This window comes from Globicephala melas, chromosome 18 (genome assembly GCF_963455315.2).
Source record: "Globicephala melas chromosome 18, mGloMel1.2, whole genome shotgun sequence".
Taxonomy (NCBI): Eukaryota; Metazoa; Chordata; class Mammalia; order Artiodactyla; family Delphinidae; genus Globicephala; species Globicephala melas.
In genome coordinates, this window is record NC_083331.1 from 2677431 (window position 1) to 2697801 (window position 20371).

A 20371-nucleotide genomic window follows, 5' to 3' on the forward strand; every position below is an offset into this window, starting at 1 on the left:
GGCAAGTGTCAACCTGAACTAACTTCGGCACAAAGAATTAAGAGAAACACAATGTTTTCAGGCAGTTCCACGAATAAGAAAAATTGAAATTGGCTTTTATGTACGTGGATGGTAAAAAAGATTCCAAGGACTCTGAAGTTTTTACAAAAGCTGACGAACACGTCCCCTTTGTCTTCAAGTCTTAGTCTTAAAAGGGTGGTGATGAGACGTGCAATTTCGCAGGAGCCCCGGGAACCCGGCTGGAGGTGCCGAGTCCACGAGCGGGTGAGTTTACACACGCTTCTCTGTGGACATCACCTGAGTCGGGGGCCAGGGAGCCGAAACAGTAAAACAAAACCGAGGGCAGCTTCACGCCTGAAAGGAGAAGCGTGGACAGCGATGTAGGAAAGGCAGGTGCGCCGGGCCTGCCGCCGAGTCCTCGCGGAAGGAAGGACAGCGGGCTTCCGCCTGCCCGCCCCCCTCGGAGCCACATCCGTTGCGGAGGATGACTTAGTTTGTTTTCCTCCTTGTTTTACCGGAGAGGCAAATACGCTGATAAAAACTGGAACAAACCCGAACCTTTTGGTCCTGACTGCTCTGCTCAAACCACGTGTTCCGGGACCTCGAAGGACGGGGCAGCTGCCCTAAAAGGCCTGACGGCCCTGAGTTACGGTCTCAAGGGTCGCAGGCTGCGTCGCGAGGCAGGAGGGGCTTCTGCTCGGAGGCCCCGGCACTGGGGCAGCTGGGGGGCAGGCCTCGCTGCCCAGCTCCGCGCCCACTGCACCCCTCCGGGACCTGCTCCCGGGGCGGAGGGACGAGCAGCTGCGGGCCATGGGGCGGCTGAACGCAGCACCCGTCAACCCCGAGGAGCTCATCCGCGCCCTTAGCCGGCCCCAGAAGCCACGCGCTCTCAGCTGTGTTTCGGCTTCTCCCTTTGACTCCATGGCGACCTCTGTACTGTTCCCCCAAACTCCTTTTCTGCTTGGTCAGTCTAAGTTGGTTCTGTTCCTTTCAAGTAGATTGCCAGTTGATGAAAAGATTGGTTCACATGTTATGAAGAGGGACTGAGCGATGCCCGGGGGACACTGACATTTCTCTCTGATTAAGGACCAACTTTCTAGACTCACGGTTTAGACTAGAAGCAGGTGGTTTTTGTTTCTTCTTTTTTCATTTAAATGACCATGTCTTCTTTCCCACAGATAAAGTAAACAGGTGACACACAAGCAGGCTTTCCTATCAGATTCCCTCTGTCCAAGCCCACTGGTGGGGAAAGGAGAGCGGCCCTGGCCCCGCCCGCAGCCCTGGCCGCTGCAGTGGGAGGTGGGCAGGGTGAGGGGGCGGGAACACTGCCCCAGCAGCTCCAGGGTCCTCCTGAAATGGGTTCCTTCCTGGTGGGATCGGGGAAGGGAACACCCTTCTGACTGTGGGCCTCAAGGTGCAGTGGAGGTGCATGGGTTGGGCACCCGTCAGGCCAGGCCCTCAGTGCCTGAGGTGGTCGGGACGCGTAACCCGCGCCCCCCCAATTCTGTTAAAATCAGAGATGAAAGCAACCACACTCTTACATTTCAGACGCAGCGCCAGTACTTGGTTTAAATGAAGGTATGTCTGTCGGGTTTCTGTTTAAGGTCTACCGGTGTCATTTACCTAGGCGACAACAAGCCAGCTCTGAAAAGCAGAGGAGCTGCCATGCAGGAGCAGGCGCTGGGCAGGTTAGGGTTTGAGGCTGAGTGGAACATTCCCTGGTTCCGCACAGCATCTTATAATTCAAAATTTCAGTCCATTCTCGTCCCTGACTATCCCGATGTCTTCCTCTGAAGGGTTACCAAGGAGGAAAAGAGAGGAAAGATAACTCTTCCAAGGAGGAAAAGAGTGGGAAGATAACTCTTCCTTGGGCACTGGCGCAGGGGCTTGAGCTACCTCGTCAGCCACCTGGTTAGGGACTTCAGACCAGTCACGTAACTTCTGGGGCTCCGTCTTCTACTAGAAGCAGTCTGAGCAGAGGCAGACTGGTAGAGTGAAATACAATGTCATCTACTTTGCTGGACTGTTATAAGGATTATAAAGTACATTTAACTCATGGAAAGGCTCCGTAACTGGTAACTGCTAACTGCTAACTGGTAACTGCTAACAGTAACCGTCAGGTCGGAAGTTCAAGAGCTGAAGGATGAGGTTGCTTGTTTTTCTGCACAAGTTGAATTTCAAAAGCCTGGTCTCTGATTAAGTATTCAGGACATTATCATCAAACACAATCACAAGCTAATTACCCAGCTAATGAATCGTTGCTTGCTTTGCTTTTTCCTGGCTTTTGCCATCTGCATTTTATGAGATAACTGTTTGTCTACGGAAAGATGGAAACAGAAGAAGGAACTAGAGTCAATCCATTTCTACCTGTTAGCAGCTGTGAGAAAAGGTTTATCAAGAAGAGCTCACTGGGATGATGGAAAAGTCCTGTCGCTGGACAGCGGTGATGATCGCACAGGGCCGTGCAAGGCAACAGTGGTACATTTTATGTTATATACGCTTAACCACAACTTAAAAAGACGTGACCAGGACTACTGAGCCTGTGATTCGCCTACATGTTCAGCTGCCGTGGCTCCGTCCCCTGTTACCAAACATCGGGTTATCCGCACGGACTGGGCAACGAGTGAGGCGTCTGCATGTCTCCACCACCACCCTCGGCTCTAAAGCCCATGGTGATAGTTCCCGGCTGCTTTTTATGCTGAAATAATTATATGTGTCAAACTTGGCTCAGACTGATGGAGAATTCCAGTACAAAGGCTGGCCTGGCAGTTTGAAGAGGCTGAAGTGAACTTTATGAGATCAGCGCTCATTCCAGAGCTGTCTCTCCCGGGCCTCGGGCAGCTGGCTCATCTTTCTCTCCTTTGAAGTCTCCTGGGCTGCCAGGCTGCAGCTGCCCACACCTTTTCCTAAAGGTGGTTCCCGCTATCTGCGATCAGTTCTCGGGGGAACGAGGATGTCAGCCAGAAAGTGAAATTCCTTTCCTCCTTCAAACTCAAGAACTCTCTTGCCCCCTCGGCTGGGCTAATACCTGTCACACTGGAGACGTGGCTCTGCCTCTGGGGTCCCTGCCTGCAGGGCTTCCTGCTGGGTGGGAGCTAACCCAGCAAGGGGAGCCCACGGGCGTGCTCTGTTTACTAATCAGTTTATTCTAATTTCATCGTCAGATTCAACCATTCCATTTACTGGTTACATTTCTGGGTTACAAAACATCTTGCCTTTTGAAGCTCCGTGCCTTCCTTAAACAAACACACCCACACGTTAAACATGTCCACACCCTCTGAAAAAATGAGCGCGTTTACAAAAGGAGGCCTCAGCCTTGGGAAGCCAGGTGCCCGCTGCCACTGCTTTCTTCCAGAAGGCGCTCAGCCACTGCAGAGGCCACGCTGGGTAAAGAGCCAGACAAGCGAAGGCGGAGGGGTTCTGCTCACTTGGCTGTTCAGGGTCGCCATCCACCCTGTTACTGGAACTGTGTCCACTGAATTCTAGGTCTGCTTCCCTGACGTGCTCTCCTCACGTATTCCTGTTACCGTGTGCAAGAAAAGGAGGTTTCTGCCAGTGAGTGTGTTGTGAAGTACCACAGCTGGCCCTGCGTTCATGCATTCTCACTCAGCAGATCTTATTTTGCCATAAAACCACTACTATGTGGAAGGCAGCTGACACCCTGTCAGGTCTAGTTAGCATGTGCGGCCTTTCAGATCTGTCTCTGTGATGTCCTGCCCGGAGAACACAACAGCATCTTCTTTGAGCATCAGCGTACCAGGCAACTCAGTCACCGAACATTATGAAAGAGCAGAGGGGAGATACAGTGCAACATGCACGCAACTACTTCCAAAGCAAAAGCTTCCTGGCCTAGCCCGAAAGAGAAGTTTACGAGCCCAGCAGTCCACACAGGACGGGCCTGAGTTTGCATCCTGGTTCTGCTCACCACGGTGTGACCTCGGGCAGGAAGAGGTTACCTAAGCGTGCAGCACCCAGCACGGGGGCACAGTGGTTCTCATTATTGCTACGTTGGCAGCACTGCTCTCTCTCCTGTCCGTTCAACTGGAGAATACCAAAGTAGTAGAAGTTAGTCTTACTGGTAATGTCCAACATTAAAGTATCTTAGGAAAATCAGTGCACAAGGCTACTGCAACATGTTAATAAAATTCCCACCCTGAAGTGAAAAACACGTGCAGGAAGAAGACAAAAATGAATGTGGGGCTGAAATTCCAATTACTTTGAGGGTGTGATTTAAGATTTTAAGAATTTTGTAAAGCTCTGTTTTGTTTAAACTGCTTGAAGGGAAAATGTAAGTGGAGTTTAGCTATTGTCCTGACCCTACAGCTTAAACTAAACATACTCAGTGCTATAAGAAGAGGGATTAAGAAACTAAACGTGTCTTACTTGACGTACCCTGACATGTGATGGGGTCAAAAAAGAACTTGATCATGGTAGTCAAATGTTTTGAGATGTGCAAATTCTGAGATTAAGGAGGGATTATTCTATCTTACAAACTTTAATGTAAAGATGAACTGGTAAGCAAAGAAGAAAATTAGGTTTAGGTATAATCACGCCTTAATCTAGTTTCGTTATTAGTGATGTTACGTAAGAGTCACGCGGGAAGAGTTTCCTTTGGAGATAGCTGGAGAGACTCGAACACTAGGAGATACCTTGAAAGGATCTTTCAGGAGATGACCCAGTTAAACCAGGAGAAACCTTCCCATCTCCTGCTCTCTGGCAACATTCCCGGAGGTGCTTAGCAAACGTCAGTTTCAATTCTTCCACTGAAATCTGCTCGAAGTCTCTACTAGTAGGAGTTTACCCTTTATCAGTGGACTCTGGAGTGTAGATTCCTCAGTGGATCGCCCCGCCACGATGCTTGTGGCCCCTAATTCCTTAGCCCTGGGAGCTCTGAGCCCCATCCTGTCAGCTGGGAGTGTAGGGTGAGAGCTTTGAGGAGGTGACACCTGCTTTTCTAACAGCACACTTGTACCCACGCGTCAGGAACATCATCTGTAACGACCATCTTTAACGAGCACGTTATGATGTTTCCCCTGAGCAGGCAGAAGACTCCAAAGAATACTATCTACGTTCCTGTTAGAACGTTGTCTACCCAACATGATCTGGAAACAGAATAGTTGGTGTTTCTTGGAGTGAGTCCCCTACAGGGTATCTACCTGCAAGAGAAAGGCTGAGACCTCAGTGCAGTCAGGCTCCAGGGGCACTGTCCCAGATGCAACACAAAGGGAGACGGCCCATCCCATGCACGCAGCAGGCAGAGGGCAATCCGCTGCTGTTCAGAGAAGACGGCCAGGAGGCGGGCAGAACATGACACATAGAGTGCCAGTCTGCGGTCTAGGGTCATGCTTTGGACAGAAGCTGCCAGCATAGGAGGCTCTGTCCCTTCTGACGACAGTGGCTTGGTGCTCAGAGCCCGCGAGGGCACTGTGTCACCCGAAGCTCGCAGGGCAGCTGAGAGGGCTTCCGGACCCATCATGCTTCCATGGGCCACAGAGGTGGGGGGGGAGATGCATCTTGGGTTAAACGTGTCTCTGAAGTTGGGTTGTACTAGAACCTGTCTTTGAATTACCCTTGAGATCCCAGAAGAGGGCTGCGACCCACCATCTCTTCTGAGATGATCTGGGTCTGCCGGCTGGTGGCAGTGACGGGCTGGTGAGGCTTTGCAGGATTCCCAAGACTTCGGGGGCAGGAAGGGTCTGGGTGGAATAGGTTCTGATGACACCAGTGAGCCTAGGAGCACGGCCCACCCGAAGTGAACAGTGGCTGAAAGCCTGTCCAGGGGGACGGGTGCTGGTAAAGGGCTCTGCACCACCGAGGGGGCCCATCGGCTTCTCCCGGCCTTACTTCTGTTCCCGGGAAGGGAGTCGCACGCCCCCCAGAGCAGCGCGGGTGCATTGAGGGGCCACTGTCCCCACTCCTCTCCAGAGAGTCACTCTCCTTGTGGCGTGCCGTCATCTGTTATAAACCTGTTAGAAAGCAGACTGTCTGGAAGCGGGAGGCAGGAGCAGAGGCTGGACCAAGACGGCCAGTGAGCGTGCAGTGGACACACTCGCTCTCCCAGGGCCAGAACCACGCGGGGTGTGCAATGCGAAGTGCGGTCGACACGTTACAGTTAAAATTCTGTTTAAAACCTACTTTCCGAGAGGCTTTTTATCATCTTTGCTAGCAAAAATCATGCTGGTTGAATTTATTCACTGGAGCATTTGACAGTAAGATAGAGGGGGAAACCCAAGGGTAGTAGAGGCTTCTGGGCTAAGTTTAGAGCAGGAAGGGCCTGTCGCTTCCTGGTAGAGGCCGACTCCTCCTACCCAGGTGAAGAGACCAATGCGCATGTGCTTCCCACCGCCCTACACCCCAAATTATACACAACGCCCATCGGTTTCTAGCACGCGGGACGCGGTTATCTTTCTGATGTGTCAACAAGACACCGTAACCCACAGGAGGTGCTCATTCCTGGGATCCCAAAGTCCATTTTTTCAGAAAAGTGAAAAACGGCGCTCTTTCCAAAAGGGCATTTCCCACGTTTTCTCCTGGTTTATCGTATCTTTGAAATACCGGCCTTGTCTTTCAGCCTCAGCTCTTCGCATCTGTAACTCTACTAATCTGTTCTCTCCAAGCTCCACCTTTGCTATTTATATGCAAAGAATGTGATGAGCTCTAGGAAGGGGGCAGCCTGCCTCCAGAACAGACTGGACACATGTCGGGGAGTGGACACGGCTGCTAGCGTGAGGGGCGTGTCCAGAGCCCCCCGAGGCAGGCGGCCTGTCCTGCCCACTTGGGTCTGCACCCTCCGCACGGCCCCTTCCCCCGGTGCAGAGGACGCGAGTGCAAGGTAGCTGACGGGTCGGAGGGCTGAACCCCTGCAGTCCTGAAGCCCCCAAGCCGTGTGCCCAGGCTCAGCCTACACGGCCCAGAGGGGATGCTCTTCGTCATTCCTACAGGACGCTGCACCCCTCAAGTAAATGCAGGATCCGTATCGTTCTTATTTCTGTGTCCCTGAAATGCCTCGTTAGCAGCAAGTATTTGCTAAATATTCGCTAAGTTAAATGAATTAACTTCATCAACAGCTAACAGAAAGCTTTTTTCATTCAATCAATCAGCTTACTTACTGGTCACTAACACAGGACACTGCAGTAATACTTTTGAACGAAAGCCAGCGCCCTGGAGAGAGGTTTCAGTCTCAGGCCCGGAGGTGGTGTGTCTGAGAGAACTCGGCCCCGGAGGTCCCCACGGGCTCCGGGCGGAGCGGGACGGGGTGCGACGGCTGCGGCCTGAGTCTGCTGCAGCAAAGCCCCAAGAGTGGACTCACCTTTGGTAACAGAGTGCAGCGCCCAGTGCCGGAAAAGAGGTGGCAGAATGCACCTCCGACCTCCCCCAGGGGGAAAGTATTCTCCACTTCAATGCCCGTTCCTTAAGTAACTTCAGTAATCTACCCAGACTGACCTGGTCCTGCATCAGGTGAATTATAAAACACCAGGGCAGGCCTGTCTCATTGCGCCCTGTGGGACACCAGGTGTGTGTCGCGTAAGAAACACACGCTGCTTCTGGAGGCAAAGCTGTGCAGGGGGCAGAGCACCTCACAGAGCAAGTGGATGGCCTGGAGGGCGGCTTCCTCCCCCCCACCCCCGCTCCAGGGACTGAGGCCGGGGAAGCAGGAGTCCTGCTGTGGGCGAGCAGGGCACAAAGGCAAAGCTGGCGTCCCAGAGCAAGTGGATGGCCTGGAGGGCGGCTTCCTCCCCCCCACCCCCGCTCCAGGGACTGAGGCCGGGGAAGCAGGAGTCCTGCTGTGGGCGAGCAGGGCACAAAGGCAAAGCTGGCGTCCCGACTTCTGAGCAGACGTGGCGACTGAAGTCAGGGCAGAGGGCGACACTGAGCTGCTGGGTGACAGATGTCTTTCCTAGACCTGCTTCTCTTTTGCGTTATAAAAGTTATATCACAAAAAATATTTGGGCCGACAAAATATTCAGAAAAAATCTCATAATGTGAATAAAAACCTGTCCCTTTTCTAATAATCGTCACAATATTTTTGAAGTAGAGTTGATTTAATTTTATTTTAGTTTCAAGTGTATAGCGCAGTGATTCGGGATTTTTATGAATTATACTCAGTTATTACAAAGTGACGGCTATAGTTCCCTGTGCTGTACAGTGTATCTCGGTTGCTAATCTTTCTTATACATAGTAGTCTGTACCTCCTAATCCTCTACCCCATCTGGCCGCTCCCTCCCCCCGACTGGTAACCACTAGTTTGTTTTCTAGATCTGTGAGTCTGTTTCTGTTTTGCTGTATATGTTCGTTTTACTTTTAGATTCCACATATAAGTCATATCATACAGTATTTGTCTTGCTCTGTCTTATTTCACTAAGTATAATATTCTCTAGGTCCATCCACGTTGCTGCAAAGGGCAGAATTTCATTGTTTTTATGGATGAATAATAATCCACTGCGTGTGTATGTGTGTGTGTGTATCACATCTTTTTTATCCATCCATCTGTGGATGAACACTTGGGTTGCTTCCATGTCTTGGCTATTGTAAACAGTGCTGCTATGAACACTGGGGTGCATGTATCTTTTCAAATTAGTGTTTTCGTTTTGTTCTACATATATACATACCCAGGAGTGGAACTGCTAGATCATATGGTAGCTCTATTTCTAGTTTTCTGAGGAACCTTCATACCATTTTCCGTAGTGACTGTACTAATTTACATTCCCACCAACAGTGCATGAGAGTTCCCTTTTCCCCACACTCTCTCCAATATTTATTTATAGACGTTTTGATGACAGCCATTCTGACCAGTGTGACGACACTTCACTGTCGTTTTTATTTGCATTTCCTTAATAATTAGCAATGTTGAACATCTTTTCATGTGCCTGTTGGCCACAGGTCACAGATGACCTGTATTCAGGTCATCTGTCCATTTTTTGATTGGATTGTTTTTTTGATACTGAGTTGTATGAGCTGTTTATATATTTTTTATATTAACCCTTTGTTGGTCATACCATTTGCAAATATTTTCTCCTATTCTGTAGGTTGTCTTTTTGTTTCATTAATGGTTTCCTTTGCTGTTAAGCTTTGAAGAGACTGTCTTTTCTCCATTGTTCGTTCTTGCCTCCTTTGTTGTAGATTAATTGACCACAGGTGCGTGGGTTTATTTCTGGGCTCACTGTTCCACTGATCTGCGTGTCTGTTTTTGTGCCATTACCACACTGTTTTCATTACTGTAGCTTTATAGTACAGTCTGAAGTCTGGGAGGTTATGCCTCCAGCTTTGTTCTTTTTTCTCAGGATTGCTTTGACAATTCTGGGTCTTCTGTGGTCCTAATACAAATTTTAGGATTATCTGTTCTAGTTATGTGAAAAATGTCATCAGTATTTTGACAGGGATTGCATTAAACCTGTAGATTGCTTTGAGAGGTATGACCATTTTAACAATATTAATTCTTCCTATCCAAAGCACTGGATATCTTTCCATTTCTTTGTATCATCTTCAGTTTCCTTCATCAGTGTTTTATAGTTTTCAGTGTCTAGATCTTTCACCTTCTTGGTTAATTTATTCCTAGGTATTTTATGCTTTTTGATGTGATTTTAAATAGGATTTTTTTGTTTTGCTTTCCCTTTCTGATAATTATTAGTGTACAGAAAAAGCAACAGACTTCTGTATGTTAATCTTGTATCCTGCAACTTTACAGAATTTATTTATTCTAATAGTTTTTTGGTGGAGACTTCAGGGTTTTCTATATAAAATATCGTCATCTGCAAATAGTGACAGTTTGACTTCTTCCCTTCCAATTTGGATGCCTTTTCTTTCTTTTTCTTGTCTGACTGCTGTGGCTAGGACCTCTAATACTATATTAAATTGATGGCAAGAGTGGGCATCTCTGCCTTGTTCCTGAATTTAGAGGAAAGGCTTTTTCGTCTTTTCACTGCTGAGTATGATGGTAGCTGTGGTCTGTCATAAATGTTCTTGATTATGTTGAGATATATTTCCTCTATACCAACTTTGGTAAGAGTTGCAATCATGAATAGATGCTGAATTTTGTCAAATACTTTTGCTGTGTCTTTTGAGACGATCATTTGATTTTTATTAACGTGTTGTACCACACTGATTGACTTGCGAGTACTGAACCATCCTTGCGTACCTGGAATAAATCTCCCTTGATTATGGTGTATGATCCTTTTTACATATTTTGGATTTGGCTTTCTAATATTTTGTTGAGAATTTTTGCATCTATATTCATCAAAGATATTGGCCTGTAATTTTCTTTTTTTGTATTGTCTTTGGTTTTGGTATCAGGGTAATGGTAGTCTTGTAGAATGACCTTGGGAGTGTTCCATTCTCTTCAATTCTGGGGAATAGTTTGAGGAAGATAAGTATTAGCTTTTATTTGTATGTTTGGTAGAATTCCCCTGTGAAGCCGTCCAGTCCTCACTTTTGTTTGCTGGGAGTTTTTTAAAACTACAAATTCAGTTTCACTACTAGTGATCAGTCTGTTCAAAGTGTTTCTTCTTGATTCAGTCTTGGCATGCTGTATGTTTCTAGAAATTTGTCCATTTTTTCTAAGTTGTCCTATTTATTGTCATAGTATTCTTTTATGATTTTTTATCTCTGTGGTATTGGTTGTTATTTTTCCTCTTTCATTTACTTTGTTTCTTTGGGTCCTCTCTCTTTTCTTCTTGGTGAGCCTTGCTAGAGGTTTGTCAATTTTATCTTTTCAAAAAAAACCCCAGCTCTTGGTTTTACTGATCTTTCCTATTTTTTATCTCTATTTATTTTCTCTGATCTTTATTATTTCCTTCCTTCTCCTGATGTTGGGCTTTGTTGGTTCTTCTTTTTCTAATTCTGTTAGGTGGTAGGTTAGACTGTTATATGAGATTTTTCTTGTGTTTCAAGGAAGGCCTGTATTGCTGTGAACTTCCCTCTGCTTGCACTGATTTTGGAGAGTTGTATTTCCACTTTCACTTGTCTCGAGGTATTTTCTGATTTCCTCTTTGCTTTGTTCACTGACCCACTGGTTTTTATAGAGTCCACGTGTTTGTTCTTTTCCCATTTTTCCTCCTGTAACTGATTTCTAGTTTCATACTGTTGTGGTTGGGAGAAAACGCCTGATATAATTTGTCGTCTTCAATTTTTTGAGAATTGTTTTGTGGCTTAGCATGTGATCTATACTAGAGATCATTCCATGTGCACGTGAGAAGAATGTGTATTCTGCTGTTTATGGATGGAATGTCCTGTAGATATCTATTAAGTCAAACTAGTCTGTTGTGTCATTTAAGACCACTGTTGCCTTACTGGTTTTCTGTCTGGATTATCTGTCCGTTGATGTAAGTGGGGTGTTAAAGTCCCCTAAGATTATTGTATTATTGTCAGTTTCTCCCTTTATGTCTGTTAGTATTTGCTTCATATATTTAGGTGCTCCTGTCCTGGGTGCCTATATGTTAATGAGTGTAATATCCTCTTCTTATATTGAGTTTCTTTATCATTGTATAATGATATACAATCTTCTTTGTCTTTTGTATAGCCTTTGTTTTAAAGTCTGTTTTATCTGATCAGTATTGCTATGCCCACTGTCTTGTCATTTCTGTTTGCATGAAATATCTTTTTTCATCCCCTCACTTTCAGTGTGTGTGTCTTTAGCTCTGAAGTAAGTCTCTTGTAGGCAGCATATAGAAGGGTCTTGGTTTTTTTTAATCCAATCAGCCACCCTATGTCTTTTGATCAGAGCATTTAGTCCATTGACATTTAGAGTAATTACTGATAGGTATGTACTTACTGCCATTTTTTTCCTTGTTTTCCAGTTGCTTTTTTTAGTTCTTCTCTGTTCATTTCTTTTTGTTTTTTCCCTTGTGGTTTGACGATTTTCTTTAGTAGTATGCTTGTTTTCCTTTCTTTTTAGTTTTTGTGTATCTATTGTAGGTTTTTGATTTGTGATTACCATGGGGTTTATATATACACTGATCTATAATTTTACCTACTTGTTTGAAACTGATAGTCATTTAACTTCATATTCTAGAAGATCCACATTTTTTACTCCCCCCCCCATTTTGGGATTCTGATGTCATACTTTATATTTCATGTTTATCACTTAACTGCTTATTATCGTTATAGTTGCTTTTACATTTTTCTTGTCTTTTTATCTTCGTACTGGCTTATTTAAGTGGTTGATCTCAGTCCTTACGGAGTTTTCCCTTTTCTGTAGATTCTTACTTCTTTTCCACTTAGAGAAGATTCTTTAATATTTCTTTTGGGGTAGATTTAGCATTGATGAACTCTTAGTTTTTGTTTGTCTGAGAAGTTCTCTCTCCTTAGATTCTAAATGAAAATCTTGCTGGGTAGAGTATCCTAGGTTGCAGGCTTTTCCCTTTCAGCACTTTGAATATATCATGTCAGTCTCTTCTGGCCTGCAAACCTTCTGCAGAGAAATCAGCTGGTAGCCTTATGCAAATTCCCTTGTATATGATTATTTTTTTCTTGCTGCTGCCTTTAGGCTTCTCTCTTTAACTTTTGCCATTTTAATTATAATGTCTTGGTGTGGGTCTGTTTGGGTTTATCTTGTTTGGGACCCTCTGTGCTTCTGTATCTGGATATCCATTTCCTTCTTCAGATTTGGGAAGTTTTCAGCCATAATTTCTTCAAATACATTTTCAATACCCTTTTCTCTCTTCTGGGACCTCCTATAAATGTGAATGTTATCCAGAGATCTCTTAACCTTTTTTAATTTTTTTACATTTGTTTGCTATATCTTCCAGATCCCTTAAGTGTTCTTCTGTATTGCTCAGTCTGCTATTCATTCTGTCTAGTGTTCTCTAATTCACTTAACAATTTTATTACCAATGCTTTCAATTCTTTATCTGATAAATTATTTCTGTTTTATTACTTTTTTCAGGGGTTTTCTCTTATTATTTCAATTGAGAGCAATTCCTCTGCCTCTATGAATTTAGGTGCAACAGTTTCCTATTGTGGTCTTGAAGGGACCACGTTCTTATGAGGGACTGGCCCTGTACAGACTGTGAGTGTCTGATGCCTTTGGTGGGAAAGTTGATCTGATGTGGACACAAGCCATGTCTTCCTCAGGGTGTGCTGGAAGCTATCAGCTTGGTAGGGGTGGGGCTGGAGCTGGGTGTGAAGCAAGACTTCCCTTCTGCTCAGTGGCCATCACTGCCCTATTGGGGGTGGGATCTGATCCCAAGGTGCTGGAGCAGAAGCCCCAAGGGTCAGGCCTGGGCTGGCTCTGCTCCCTGTACATGTGTGCTTTCCCTGCTCCCTACACTGGGACCCTTGCTGCAGAGGCAGGGATGCTGAAGCAAGGGGGCCTGTGCAGGCTGTCGGCACATGCTGGCTGCAGCCAGAGGTCTGGGCTGTCTCTGACGCACGGCCTGTGCGGTGCCCGCCGTGTTCCCTGGCTCTGTGGAGAAAGCCTCAGGCGAGAGTCCCCTTTGTCCCTCACAGCTGCCCCTGTCCGTTGTAGGGCCGCACTGCAGGGCGGATGGGGCCTCAGTGCACACGGGGCTGTGAGCTGTGGTGGAGCAGCTGCTGTCAGAGTTCTGGGCTGGGGGGACTGCTTGAGTGGGTGCCAACACTGGCTGCCACCACCCTGTCCAGGCTCTGTCCCAGTGGCCTCTGGGTCCCACACGAGTCTGCTGCCACCACCCTGTCCAGGCCTGTGCTGCCCAGTGACATGGGGTATGTGGGGCTGGAGCGTGCACTGAGGCAGCCGGCGGCAACCTGGCCAGCGCCAGAGAAGCCTTCAACCCGCCCTTTCCTCTGTGCCTCGGGGCTTGTGCTGGATGCCAGGATAGAGGTGCCCAGTCTGCGGCTCTCACCGCTCACTGCGCAGAGCAGGTCTCCGCCTGTGCCTTCTCTTTTCCTCTGAGTCCCCTTCCAGGGGCACAGGTCCAGACCCGATCACTTTTCTTCCTTTCCTACCCCATTACAGCCTTGCTTGTACAGGAGTCCTTCTGCCAGTTTCCAGTTAGTTTTCCGTGAGACTCATGCCACACGTGGATGTATGTTTGATGTGTTCCTCGGGGGAGGTGAGCTCCATGCCCTCCTCTATTCCACCATCTTGTTCGATCCCCCATAATCACGTCGTTAATGGCGCAGGAGACACCTGCCCTTCCAGGTGAACTCTAACTTAAGTATGCATTAACGCAGCAGGTACCCACGATGGTGTGCACAGCACACCCTGCTGCAGGCACCAGGGCACAGCGCGGGCCTAGCCGTCTCCTCCTCTCAGAGAGCCGAGGCTCGACTCTGGTGCCCCTTGTCTGTGACACCCTGGGAAGGAAGACCCCAGAGGTGAGGTGCCCTTCTCGTCACACTAGGGGTCGTGACCGCATGACTCGCCTTGCTGGTGCCGACCCGGAACACCGGGCCGAGGCAGAGTTCCATGTAAAGTCTCCCTCCCTTCCTTCCAGAGCACAGTATGAAAGGGGGAGGTCACCGCGCAGCCCACACTCGGGGGGCAGGGGGCACCTACAGAACCATCTGAACTCTCGTGCACGGGAGGTCTGCCTGCTGCTTCATTCCATCGTTCCCTGTCAGGCGGGCTCATGGATACACACTTATACTTGGTATTATTTCCCAATGCTGCCTTAGTTACTTTTTTGCTCAAATTGTTAAAGTTCTGGCCATTGAGGGTTCGTTTATAGTGGGCGCCTGTCCCTCGTGACACACATGCCCACCCTCGCGTGTATTCCTGAACACCTTCCTCCTTCCTGGCGCTGCAGGACGCTGCAGGCCAGCCCTGGAGTCAGCCCTTCCCCCAAGGAGCCCTGCTTCCTCTAGGGGAGAAGGTGTCAAACCAAGCTCCGGGCACTTCCTGCTCCTAGGACCAAGGAGAGAGGTTACCGTCGTACACTGTTTGTATTAATCTCCTTGGGGGACGAGGGCGACCATTTGGAATACACACCACAAATTTCTGGCTTGTCTCTTGAATAAGAGTACGATGTAGTAAGAAGAGATGATATAGGATAGTTATGGCAACGACGAATGTGTTTTGAAAGCCACGAAGCTCTGCGGAAGTGTGAGCTCTTGCGATTTTAATCAGCTTACGGTGAGGCCTGGGGCTTCTAGACTTTGGTTCCACAAGTCAGTCTGGCGACACAGAACAGACTGAAGGGAGCTTCGCCGAGAATTTATCTACTATTCCTTTTCATCTTATCTGATGTTTCGTCCTTTTTAAAACTCTGTCAAGTTCTAATGTTATATCTCTACTTTCATACTGCTTTGGGCCAAAAGTCATAAAACTAAGAGTTCCTTTTCTGGAAAGGAGAACAGAAATAAAGCTGTTTAATATTTTATAAGAACCCCTTGGAACGCTAAGATCTTGGGCTTTAACCTTCCTTTCCCCACAAAACCCTTCGTGCCAAGGCTGCAGGCGAGCGCACACAGGATCCATTACCAGAGGCAGAAATGTGAGACTCGGTGGGCACCGTGCTTACGCGGCTGTGGCGAGAATCACCCCATGGGAACGACGGTGACTCAAGTTGACAGCTTTGCCACAGAGTCTGAAGAGCTTATATGGAAACAGATCACGGAACATTTTACTGCTCCTCAGTGGCCGTCAGGCAGGCCTCACCAGTGTCAACGTGAAAACACACACAGACTTTGGGGATCACTGAGGCCTCAAGGCTCAGGCCACTGACATCTTCACATTCTAAGACCAACTCAGTCTCACGTCAGCCTTCAAAGATCGCCTGAGGAAGACGCAGGCATCGGGAGGAAGGTGGCAGGGAGGAGAATGAGCCCCGTTACCTATGGAAAGGGGGAGATCAGACCTGCTTTAGAGGGATTAAATGAGCAGCAAAGCAGGAGGCACCCGGCAAGTGCAGATTTTTCAATGTGTTGGTTTTTTCCTAGTTATTTAAAGATAAGTAACATCTGAACCTAAAAACTCAACAAGGGCCATTTACTGAAGAATTTCGGATAACGTAAAAGAAAGATAAAGCAGTTTACACTGGAAGATGTAACCTCCTGTGGGGACTGCACCTGTCCTTCTTGAACTGCTGCAATAATACCGCTCCGACCCCAACAGCTGTATAACCCCCTCTTCTACCTGCTGTGGGAGAAACAATTCTCGCTCCAGGTGGCTACCACGTATTAGCTCCTTGTTACAAACTCACTGTTTATCTTTCTAGAGACATTCATTTTCTGAAGTGGTCTGCAGACACTGAACTCTGGGTCATGTTCACCACAGCACACCTAAAAACTTTTCTAGTATATGGCAAAATGAATGGAAATGTCATATCATCCTGGTTTATTTTAAGCAAAAACTAAGTTCTCTTATTACTAAGAAATGTGATACTTAAACGAGAAAACACTGTATGGAACGTACACAGAGTTCAACTCACCCCAGAATCCTTGGCAGTTAGAAGAGTTGAATTCAGTCAGGTGTGTTGCCACCCTGTGTTTTAGTGGAGGATTAAAGTAACTGAATATTCTAACATCCTTATATGTGCCATGGATGTGTTTAAAACTAGATAAGGACACAATTTCAACCTGCAGATTAGAAAAGTGTTTTGAAGTCAAATCACGTTTTGCGTCCCTTAGGGAAATCGACTTGGTCGAGGAATTTGCTAAGTACCAGAGCTGGCAACTGCAAATCCAATTCTGTTTTACTGTGCGACGTGACCGCTCCCCTCCTCCCCGCGCCCCCAGGAAGGAAATACTTTCTTAACCACTTTTTGTTTTCTTCCATGGCGTTTAGAGTTTTGAGAGGAAAGAACTATGGGCCCTTGAAGAGAAGTCTGTGTCGCCGCAGGTGGATCTTCCCCGAGGCTCCCGGGCGGCGCTCCCTTCAGACCTGAGGCGACTCTGAAACAGGCCAGCGAGCTCAAGGTTCACCTGTGAGGCGTTTATCGTTCAAAGATCAAAGCACGGCCGTGTTTGACTTGAGTAGGTCATACAGAGAGCACCAGCACAACTCACGGTATCCTGACTAAGGAAGGGCTCGGCGTTCGCCTGAAATGTTGTGTCTCAAGTAAGGAGGTTAAGACAGGCGGCACTTGGTCACAGAGGTACATAACTGGAAGGTACGGATTCTGTTTCTTTACCTTCTGCTACTTAACATAATTCTTTACATTTACCTAGTAAGTAAATAAAACAGATGAAGCACCTATCACGACGCTGAGTAATTTCACAGTCACTCCTCCTAGGGCCACCCCGATGCTATGAGCCATCATGCAGGACGCTCCTGCTTTGGGGGTGCAGGCTGGCCGTTCGCACACAGGAAGAGGGGACGCCACTGCTGATCTTGTCTTACAAACCCAACCCTACGGAGTGACAACTGGCGTAACACCCTCTTGCGCGTGGCCCCATTCATCCGCCGTGTAACCGATCACGTGAATTAAGGAGGTCCGGCGGAACACTGAGGAAAAGGGTAACCCTTAGAAGCCGAGCAGTTCTATTGCTGGTGTTAGCTGTGGTCTGAATACATTCTCATTTCTAGTTTGAACCACAGGCTTGTTTTTCTCTCGTGGAAAAATATTTTTTCTTCACACAAAAATGTTTCATATGAAGAACAGAATTTCCAGAGAGATGATACAACCATCTTGGAAGCAGAGTAGGAAAATACACCAACCAAAAGACAAACACTGAAAAGGATTTAATATTTTTCTTTTGCTGGAGCCATATGTAAGCTAATATTTATGTGCAGACGGCGTTTAGACCCTGGTGTCAGGAAGGATAAACTAAGCACCGCTGCTGAGAGAGCTTTCCCACCAGAACATCCGCGTGAGAACCAGCCCTGGAGCCTCTTCTGCCCCCACTCACAGCGGGCTGTCCACGCAGCACCACAAACTACCAGCCCAAAGGGCGCCATGCAGACCATCACGAGCCAAGTAATTTCACTGTTACCGAGTCCACAAGGGGCCCGCGGCCGGCAGTCCTACCCAGGGAGCTGCTCAGAGCTCCGGCCCTGTGGTCGGGAGTCCCAGGCTCCAATCCTGGTGGGGCTCCTCCGTCTCTGCTGCACCACAGGGCCGGGGCCTGAGCTGTTCCACCATCGGTAAGAAGGTACTGAACACCCCACCTGAGAGGGCTGCTGGAAGATTTCATTAATCAGGACACGAAACCCATTTAAAACAGTGACTGGACGTAGCAGAATTCAACAAGGGCCGGCAGGATCAGCCAGAAAAGGGGGGGGCGTCACAAGCCTCCTCGTCGAGAGGGTGACCCGAGGCGCAACCACAGATGGGAGACCGGGCATCACCCCCAAAGCACAGCAGGGCTGGGCCGCAGGAAGCTGCCGGCAGACCCGCTCTACGCACCGGCCGCGGCAGGGGGCAGACCGAGCCTGGACGAACACATCCTCCCAGAAAAGCTGACGGAATCGAGGTCCCCAGCGGGATTTTGTCACCTCCAGTGCCTGGCACGTGAGCAGCTCTCGGCCACTGGGCTGGATGAATGAGCAGCTACAGCCCTGCCCGAGGGGACAGCAGGTGCAACAGATGTGCGCAAGGGACGTCCCCTCAACCCATCACGAGCAGGATTGCTCCGTTTCCACTAGGAAGACAGCATCCCCCTAAGGCTGGGAGTCATCCCCTAAATGCACTTTCATCAGGTAGTCAGAGGGACCGGCTGCACGGAAATGCCGGCATCCCGAGAGCACCCAAGATCACCCACGTTTCCTTGAAATACTTGTGAGAACATTCCAAGGAACATCATGACGGTCACTTCCATTCACAATTAAATTCTCAGTGGAGAGACTTAAAAACACGTAGGAAAACAAGCATCTGAGATGTCTAAGACTGAATTAGGTTCTAATTTTTTGAGTAAAAAATCCACCCTGATGCCTTGGAATTTCTAACAGATGTATTGCTAGGCTTTCATAAGGGAATAAGAAATGAGTATTAAAATCTGAAAGCAAATTTTCTGAGGATTCACAATAACTTAACAGTTTCCTATTAGAGTGTTAGTAACATTTTGAGAGTTAAAGCCTGAAATTTTTTCTCAATCTAAATAAATCACACTAACTTATTTGGGACACCATGAAACAGATGCTCAGAACGAAGTGCACAGCTGAAGCATCATGTCTTTAAAAGAAAAAACAAATAGACAAAATTGGAAACATCTTTCATTACAGATGACACGAAACAAAACCCAAAGTGCTAATGTTAACACATAAACCTTAAAAAAAAAAAAAAAAAGCGCATCTCAGTGGGCTTACCTTGCACCATGAGCAGGGGCTCCTTGCCCCCGCCGTGCGCCAGCATCTCCCGGCGGTAGCGCTCCCCCGCCGCCCTGGGGAGAAGAGGACTGTCACTGGAGCCTGCACGCACCCACCCACACCCGCCTGAGTCCCCCAAGTGAAGCCACACTGATGTCAGATTCAGAAAAGCTGCCATGCATTATCTTCTGGCTTCTACAAATCTCATTCCGATTTTTAACGTACTCTACGAAGACAGACCAGTGGTGATATAGTTACTGTAAGAGCAAGCCTGCTCTTTCTAGAAAGGGTTGTTTAGTTTATGTGGTACAGAACCAGTAGAAAATCGTACCCCATTCTCCATCATCTATAGGATTATTCTAAAGTGAGATTTGAAATCATTTATGCTCTCCTCTCAAAAAAGAATTTGAAATGGCACCCAACAGAGAGAAAATAACACTGTGACCTAAGAGTAAAGTCAGAAAAGCTGTCAGGAGAGGGTTCATTACAGCAGGAAGCCCTGGCTAAGGATAACAGAGAACACTTGCGGTCCGTGCTGCTCTTCACCAGCTGGATTCAATAAGGAACAGTGTCCCTGACACTCGAAGGGGGGCAGACAGAAATCCTCTAAATTAATGGTTACTCTCTTTTTAAATAGAAAATGCAATTCCTTTAATGCAAATAACTGCAGTTAAATAAAGTACGTTTTCACTCCACTATTTCTGGAGGATCTTTCCATGGGCAATTTTGCGAATATGGTCTCTAATCGGAAATGCTGCCAGCACTTCACTCTCAGCAGCAGGATGACATCGAACGCTTGTCTTGGCTCCGCCCTGAAGGGAGCACTGAGGCCCCGAGGCCCCGAGGCAGGGGGCGTGGACAGGGCAGCTGAGAGGCCCCGCCTGGCCTCGGCTTTGCTGCTTCCAACCGGGAGACTTCTCAGAACTGGGATCAAAAAGGATCTTTTGGTAGAGGTTAGAAATTTTCTAGTCCACTGAGTATTTTTACTAGCTTACTTTTTTACATGCCCGTAAAAGTATAGCAACTGCATGTCTAGGCGAGAATGCATACATAAACAGATATAAATACTGGGGAATACCTGTATTTAAAAGCATGTGGTTTTCTAGTAAAGTGTGATTCCTTTAAACAAGATAGTATTTTGCCGATTTTATAGAAATCTTCAGTGAAGAATTATAATGCCCAGAATTGATTTATGGTACTCAATTTTGG

At 47.5% G+C, this 20371-nt stretch overlaps 1 protein-coding gene across 1 annotated transcript in view; it reads right to left on the reverse strand.

Moving 5' to 3' along the window:
- MIPEP (mitochondrial intermediate peptidase) overlaps window positions 1-20371 on the reverse strand; it is a 132951-nt gene that overhangs the window by 3179 nt on the left and 109401 nt on the right. Inside the window, exon 18 of the mRNA XM_030882686.2 lies at window positions 19163-19236. Within this exon, the coding sequence (XP_030738546.1) occupies window positions 19163-19236 (74 nt within the window). The remainder of the gene's footprint in view (window positions 1-19162; window positions 19237-20371) is intronic.